General features: G+C 47.7%; 2 protein-coding genes across 4 annotated transcripts in view; both read right to left on the bottom strand.

Moving 5' to 3' along the window:
* The window catches only part of mdga2a (MAM domain containing glycosylphosphatidylinositol anchor 2a), a 64,502-nt gene extending 60,605 nt beyond the window's left edge, over nt 1–3,897 (bottom strand). Inside the window, exons 1-4 of one of the 3 annotated variants that reach the window (XM_037072174.1) lie at nt 3,681–3,897; nt 3,270–3,401; nt 2,911–3,116; nt 327–1,968 (exon numbers count right to left, since the gene is read on the bottom strand). In XM_037072174.1, the coding sequence (XP_036928069.1) occupies nt 327–399 (73 nt within the window). In that variant the 5' untranslated portion in view covers nt 400–1,968; nt 2,911–3,116; nt 3,270–3,401; nt 3,681–3,897. Of the gene's footprint in view, nt 1–326; nt 1,969–2,910; nt 3,402–3,680 lie in introns of all 3 variants that reach the window. The other 2 variants (XM_037072176.1, XM_037072175.1) reach the window with 2 other exon arrangements.
* A 3,896-nt stretch (nt 3,898–7,793) lies between these two features.
* Nucleotides 7,794–8,315, bottom strand: part of LOC119004298 (4F2 cell-surface antigen heavy chain-like) — a 6,929-nt gene continuing 6,407 nt past the window's right edge. The window contains exon 8 of the mRNA XM_037071092.1: nt 7,794–8,315. This exon is cut by the window's right edge and continues 562 nt beyond it. The gene's annotated coding sequence lies outside the window, so the exon portion shown is untranslated.

The raw sequence follows: 8,315 nt of genomic DNA on the forward strand, positions 1-8,315 counted from the left end.
GATGACGTCAGGAATCAGAGACACCATGACGTCAGGAAACATCTCTGATATCTGAGGATCCCAGCATGCAGCAGGACTCTGTTACTCACAGGTGTGTGTTGGTGTGAGCAGCCTACCTGTTGTGCCTTCGGGCAAGGCACGAATGTAGCATGAGCAGCACAAACACACACACACACACACACACACACACACACACACACACACACTACATCCCTCACAAGGTCAAGTGTGTGTGGGAGGTTTCCCGGGTCAGACTCGTGTTCACACCGTGTTCTCCGTGTTCACACGCGCACACACACACACACCGGGGCTCGTGACGTGCTTACCGTACACGCCCTGTCCGTGCGCGCCCTGCAGGAAGCCGGTGAACAGCCACAGCAGCCCGAACACTGACCCCATCTTCACATCGTCCTGTGGCCGCCGCGCTGCTGCTCTCCCCCCGGGGAGGAGGTTGTCAGTTCGGTTCCCCGCAGCTGCTGCTGCTCCTCCCTCCTCCTCCTCCTCCGCTCCGGCCGGCGTCCCTCCGCTCGGAATCCGGCCCGGTGACCGGTTCTCATCCAACAATCCGAACGTGTCCCCGGCGGCTCCCCGCCACCAGCCCCCCGAACCCCGGTCAGATGTGACAGGCAGGTCCGGCTCCGCTCATCCCGGAGCTAACGTTAGCTGAAGCCGTGAGGAGGCAGCCGGTCCGCGGGCAGCCGGTCAGCGGGCACCGGGAGCGGAGCCGGTGGTTCCGCCGCGTCTCCTTGATGGTGACATTGTGGGAAAAGATTAAAATTCAACAGATTCACCGCCAGAACCGTCCGACCTGCAACGTGACGTTCACAAGTCCCCGCTGCCCCTCCGCCGAGTCCGCTGGGCTCCCTGTCCGTCAGTCGGTACCGGACTTAAATCCATCACCCTGCGGAGCAGCTGGACCGGTTCCGTGTCCTGTCCGCGCTGAGCGGCCCGTCAGCCCGGAGAGAGGCGACCAGTCCGGGTCCGTGACGCCGAGATGCCGCTGTGAGCTCCGGCGGAGGAGAGACACGGCAGCGGTCAGTCGGTCGACCCGTCGGTGTGTTTCACCGGTGAGACGTCACGAGCGAACCGAGCGGCGAACAGGACGGGCTGGAGACGACACGGCTTCCGGGAGGACACCTTCAAAATAAAGGCCGGGGACTGACCAGACTCCAGCACGCAGGGAACCTCTGGAGAACCTTAAAGGAACCTTGAGAGAACACTGTCTTGAAGGTCCCTAAAGCTTAGCTTGTGACCTTTAAGGAACATCACAGGAACGTGATTTAATGTTCCCAAAAGGTACCTTTAAAGCTGATTTTGTGACCTTTAAAGAACGATGGAGGAACTCTCTGTAAAGGTGAACTGTACTCAAACCTTCAGAGAACCTTTAAGGAACGTTCCCAACATAATTTTTACATCCAAACCATCTACAGGACGGTTAATGTTCTCTGGTTCTGTTCACTTGTTCTTAAAAAGAAACAAAATTATCCATAAATCTGAATATAATCAGATGACAGAAAAGACAAAGATTAATATAAACTGTTATAAAATAACCAACTTGGTTTGGATTTTGTTGTCTATAAATTAGTTTTTATTATTCAGGTTTTCATCTGTCACTTCAACACATCTGTTTCGGTCACATTTATAAAGTATTAAACATTTTCAGACTTTAGTGACGACTTTTTAATTCTGTGCTTTTATTTTGACGGTACCGCGGGCTGGTTTCCGGTCTCACTGCCACGCGCTTGACGTGAAGCGGACTTTGCCGCGCGCAGCATCACGAGCCGCTGCACGTAGGAGGCGCGCGTGGTGGAGGTGACAGCGCGAGCCTCACTGCGCACGTGTGTGATGCCCGTTTTGTTCCCGGGACTCCGGTTAGAGGCGGGAACGACACAGACTGACACACCTGCAGCAACACCTGCTGCTCCTCATTGATCCACAGCTGATCATCAATACAGCAGCAACCAGAGTCTGAAAAATAAAATAAACGAATAAAATTATTCATCTTACATTTTACAAACTTTTTAAAACAAATCTTAGACGCAATATTTTATTTTATTTCTATAATTATTAATTATTAATTATAATTATGAATTTTAAAATATTAACTATATATTACTGCTATTAATAATATATACTATATATTATTATTAATGTATATGAGTCAAACTTCATCTAAAAGCATAATTATGAGGAAAGAGACACTTTTAAGATTTACAGTCTTTTTGTTTTCGGGTCCAACTCATTTTCAGTGGGAGTGCTACAGGCACTTTTACAATAGCATCAAAATCTCTGTTTTTAAAACAGTAAGAAGTCTGGACACAACATGAAACTCTGCTGGTAGCATCACCAGGGTCTCTACACATGAACACCAGCACTGACAACATTGTGTGTGTACACAGAGTTACTAAAAAGAAAGTTTTTGAACAGCTCATGTTAGCAGTAGCTTGTTCCGCTCGCCGCCGTCCTGCCAGTGGAGAAGAGTCGATCTCAGAATGAGACGTAACCTGGAGGACAGTTAAGGTGGAACGCTCCTAAAGCTTAGTTCCATATAAATGTGGATAGTTTGTTGTTTTGTCGTTCGTGAAAAACAATATTGACCTTGAAGTTGAATAAGGAGCCTCATATAAGAAACAATACTAAAATCAAAAGCTGGAAAAGTGACGTGAGATCTGGTGTGGATAGTTGTTGCTGGAAGACAGAAAGCCAAGGTTGCATTTTGGCGAGAGTTTCACTTTAACTTTCCTCTTCATCTGTGCAGATTATTTTGCTGAATCATGAATCTGAGATTACTTTCTGCAATAATCTGAACTCCAGATGAATAATCCACAGGCATTTTGTCAATGCTAACTTCCTGTTAGCCACACAAAGCAGCTTTAAACGGTTTTAAACGTCCCGCAGGTTTCTGCCCACCGTGAGAGTGTAACTGCTCCAGGATCAGCTGCTGAGTCGGCATCCCACAGGTGTTATTAAGCAGCCTCACGTGTCTGCAGGTCGTTTCCTCTTCAAACACTCTGAGATCTGCTGCCACATGAAGCTGAGCTCTCCTACAAACGGATGTGAAGTGAAATCCCTCCTGATGTTCGCTCAGTATTCATCGAGTGCAGCCAGGTTACTTCCTGCCGCAGATAAAAGCTTTCATCACGTTCGCTGCTCAGCAGAATCACAGAAACAACTTCACAGGATTAAAAAACATGTCGAGACAAGAGGAAACCTCCCCAAGAGCCTCTGAGGCTGCGAGCGTTTGATGGTCGACTCACACAGGATCTTACAGATAATCACTGTTAACGTCACGGCGGCTTTAATGACTCAGACCAGCAGTTGCTGCTCTGTACAGCAGAGTCACCACCTCACACAGATCCCAGATCAGAAGTCACAGCTGAGACATGAAGGGGTTAAAAGTCCTGCAATCACAATAGGAACAAATTAAAGTATTTTCAAAATAAAGGAACAGTTCACTCAGTCCTGCTCTCCTCCTCCTGATGATATTAAAAAAAACTTCAACATAAAACAGGAAATGAAAAAAATCACAGGAAGTCTTCAGGCCCGGGGCTAGCTAGTTAGCATGCTAACCTCTACAGATATCTCTGCAACACAGCACACAGATATCCAAACTGTTATTTCTTCATATTCTTTTTCATTAGTTTTAGAATATTTCAAACTACAGTTCTTAAATGTTGCACCTTTGAGCTGTGAAGAACAATCTGACTGGTAGAGGATGACAGTGAGCTGGTGTTCAGAGTCGAGGTCCTCGTCAGTCTTCCTTCTCTGGACGCAGTAACTTAAAACACGGCGGCATTAAAACTGTCTCAAGGAGACCAAAAGGATCCATGTGGCTGAAACTGCATGTTTAATGGAGCAGTGTGTAGTTTTAAAGAAGAGTTTTGATATGTACAACATTAAAGGGATAGTTCATGTCTTTTGAAGTGGGGTCATATAAAGTACATATCTATAGTCGATCTGTTTCCTACTGTAATCACGATCAGCGCAGCCTCAGTGTGGAGCAGCAGAGAGCCGCTCCAGCCCAGACGCTCAGCTTTGTACTGCAGTGAACAGAGTCCAGAGAAAAAGAGAAATAAACCACTAAAACAAGGCTCACCTTAAAAAATCTATAACAGTTCATGTGTACGTTGTAAAATTCACACCGCTTTACATCGCCGTCAGACCGCCCTTTCTTTTGGTACTACATTTTCTCAACCGTAGAACCACCGAGGTTTACTTTTGATAAAAACGAAACTTAACAGACCGTCGAACCTCCGTATCCCTACGCATTAGTGCAACTGCGTAGGGATAAGAAGTTCTACGGTTGAGAAAATGTAGTGCCAAAAGAAAGGGCGGTCTGACGGCGATGTAAAGCGGTGTGAATTTTCTCTTTACAACGTACACTTGAACTGTTATAGATTTTTTAAGGTGAGCCTTGTTTTAGGTGGTTTATTTCTCTTTTTCTCTGGACTCTGTTCACTGCAGTACAAAGCTGAGCGTCTGGGCTGGAGCGGCTCTCTACTGCTCCACACTGAGGCTGCGCTGATCGTGATTACAGTAGGAAACAGATCGACTATAGATATGTACTTTATATGACCCCACTTCAAAAGACATGAACTATCCCAGTAATGAGGTAATAATACAAACTTTTTTCCATCAGTGAATAAACAAGCTCTTCTAAGAGAAAAAAGAAAACACCAACATGGAGCATCAGCTGAATAATTCTGGTGTTCGTGCACTTTATCACACAGAACCAGTCTGCTGGCTGATGTTGTGACAGTTCTGGTTCAGACTGGACGAACCGGCTTCTGCAGCAAAGACAATACTGCCATCTGGTGGTGGGAACAGACATCGTCCTGGAGCTGCTGCGGGTGAGTGCAGGTGAGGTTTCCTCTGATGTTTAATGTCACATACGCAGCTGACCGTGGTTGAGATTTAAAGAATAGATCGTCTATGTTTAAGTGTGGGGTTTGCTGTGTATTAGTAAATAAATAGCATTCACTTTGGGCAAAATTAGACCATCCTTTTAAAATCAAATCATGTATGAGGGTACACAACAATGTCAGGTAACTGTTCATGAATGACACATCTGGACATACCATGCTCAGCAGGTGGAGCTCCAGACACTGCTGGATCACACTCGTCTCTCACTGTCTCCTGATCCTCTGGTCAGCTGTGGGATTACACAGATATCTGTGAAATCTGAGCCATCAATAGGCTGGAGGTTCTGACACGCACACACACCTTTTTTTTTGCACTCACACATTCATACATACAGCTTTGACTCCATTAAAATGTCAAAAATAAAGGAGGCGTCTACAATGTGCCTAATTATGTCTATTCATAGTATCTACAAAGGTAAATTTTTACATAACTACTGACATCTTCGATCACTTTTATAAACACAATAACACACATTGCATCTCAAGCATTTGTGGCATTTGAATGGAATTTGTTCTGCCTCTGCTTATTGAAACATCTAAAAATATGTGGTGTGAAGATGAGCTAATTGATCTAAACAAAAAGTGCTTTATCTCCAAGAGCAAAAAGTCTTTAAATAGCCCTTAAATCACAGAGCAGATAAATAAGCCACAGCTTGTTCTTGTGTTATTGCTACTTAAATCTAGACTGTCACACTATATTTCACACACTGGTTGGTTGAAAATATATGACATTAGCTCTACTGAACACACACATATACAAAAAACACCCCCAGTCTTCAGTCCAGAAAGCAGCCGATCATATTTCATGGCTGTATGCAAATAACAGTAATTTTTAAAAATGCTAACGTTAAATGCTTCTCATGGTTTGCAGGCTGCTAAGCTAGCTAGTGCAGCGTAGTTCGTCTTTTCACTACTTAGTGCTAGATAAAGTTTCCCTACACATTCAGAGGGAACTACGACATAACTAAACATTAAATTACCTCTCAATAGACAGATTTCAGCATTTTTAGCCAGCAGTTGACGTCACCGTGACCGTCCTCCTGTTTCATTAACGACCGGACCAGACCGGACCAGACCAGACCAGACCAGCAGCATACGATGCTAATCTCTCATGGCTCACCTATCAGACCTGCATGGCCATTGGCCAAACCTCCGCTGACCAGAAATCAGCTCTCACAGCCTCAGTACGACCATTACTGTGTTAGTTAAAACTGTAAAACTGGCCCTAAATCAGCTGATCAGCTGTTATCATTGATTGACAGCATTTCTCTTGTTTCTTGTGTTGATGAACTTGACCAACTACCTATCAGAGCTGGGATGAATCGCCATTGGTCAGGAGGGACAGCAACAGCCACCAGTCGGGAGGGACAGACGACAGCCACCAGTCAGGAGGGACAGCAGCAGCCACCAGTCGGGAGGGACAGACGACAGCCACCAGTCGGGAGGGACAGACGACAGCCACCAGTCAGGAGGGACAGCAGCAGCCACCAGTCGGGAGGGACAGACGACAGCCACCAGTCGGGAGGGACAGACGACAGCCACCAGTCGGGAGGGACAGCAGCAGCCACCAGTCAGGAGGGACAGACGACAGCCATCAGTCGGGAGGGACAGCAACAGCCACCAGTCAGGAGGGACAGCAGCAACCACCAGTCAGGAGGGACAGCAACAGCCACCAGTCAGGAGGGACAGACGACAGCCATCAGTCGGGAGGGACAGCAACAGCCACCAGTCAGGAGGGACAGCAGCAACCACCAGTCAGGAGGGACAGCAACAGCCACCAGTCAGGAGGGACAGCAACAGCCACCAGTCAGGGAGGGACAGCAGCAACCACCAGTCAGGGAGGGACAGCAGCAACCACCAGTCAGGAGGGACAGCAGCAACCACCAGTCAGGAGGGACAGCAGCAACCACCAGTCAGGGAGGGACAGCAGCAGCAACCAGTCAGGGAGGGACAGCAGCAGCAACCAGTCAGGGAGGGACAGCAGCAGCAACCAGTCAGGGAGGGACAGCAGCAACCACCAGTCAGGGAGGGACAGCAGCAGCAACCAGTCAGGGAGGGACAGCAGCAGCAACCAGTCAGGGAGGGACAGACGACAGCCACCAGTCAGGAGGGACAGATGACAGCAGGTACAGCAGCTGAAGTCTGTCACCATCATTTCGGGTCACATGGGTCAGTGACACCCTCAGACTCACAGTAACAGTTATGTCGTTTGTAAAGTACCTGCTGATGGCTCAGTGGATGTTATATTTCCATGCTGGAGGTCAAAGGAGTGTGAAGTAGATGAAACTTGTACATGTTACATGTTTTCTGTCCATGAGATTATACAGTAGAAGCAGTTTGGACTGGGTCTGTTGCCCCCTGGACAGTAGAATAAAGTTATTTTGAATGAAACCAAAAGTAAAGGCCATCCCCGTGATGCCGAAGATGATGAGGCAGGTGGAAGATCTCCCTCATTGTAAAGCAAACATGCACTGTAAAGAAGTCAAACGCACATAAAAGACATCAGACCTGAAAATGCTTCAAGTTTGTTTTTATTTTTGTTTTCACAGAGTGCACGATACAGAGAGAGAACAGGCGAGATCACATCATGAGATTAATGTTCAGCACTGACAGTAAATATGAAGGAACAAGACAGAAACAGTGTTGACCAGATCAGCTGTTAGGGAGGAGTATGTAGGGGGAGGAGGCTGTGGGGAGGAGGCTGTGGGGAGGAGGCTGTGGGGGAGGAGGCTGTGGGGGAGGAGGCTGTGGGGAGGAGGCTGTGGGGAGGAGGCTGTGGGGGAGGAGGCTGCGGGGGAGGAGGCTGCGGGGGAGGAGGCTCCGGGGGAGGAGGCTGTGGGGAGGAGGCTGTGGGGGAGGAGGCTGTGGGGAGGAGGCTGCGGGGGAGGAGGCTGCGGGGGAGGAGGCTGCGGGGGAGGAGGCTGCGGGGGAGGAGGCTGTGGGGGAGGAGGCTGCGGGGGAGGAGGCTGGTGTTCAGCTGCTCAGTGACTTAAATTGTATTTCTCCGTTTTTTTGTACGTCTGCTTTTTATCTTTGCTCAAACTTGGAAGTAAAAAGTGTTTCCACGGTGATAGATGCTAACATGCTAACACATCGTGAACAGAGACAACTGATGTTCCCTAATGTTGTGATGTCAGCAGCAGGGTTAGCTGCACCGCTGTTCTCTGGACACACCTGGTTTTTCTACCCTCAGTTATTCTCCAGTGAACAATGCCGAACTAGCTGTTAGCACTTCCTGTTTGCAGTGCATGCGTCCTTTAATACAGAAGAAAACGTAAAAACGTGAAGATTTTCAGGGGAGTTCTGCAGAGACTTTTCTCTCTGATTCCTAAGTGTATTCCTGGATGTTTACTCTGGATGGACATCGGAGATGATGATATTCTCAGGAGGTGG

This window comes from Acanthopagrus latus, chromosome 16 (assembly GCF_904848185.1).
Source record: "Acanthopagrus latus isolate v.2019 chromosome 16, fAcaLat1.1, whole genome shotgun sequence".
In the NCBI taxonomy this organism is placed as follows: Eukaryota; Metazoa; Chordata; class Actinopteri; order Spariformes; family Sparidae; genus Acanthopagrus; species Acanthopagrus latus.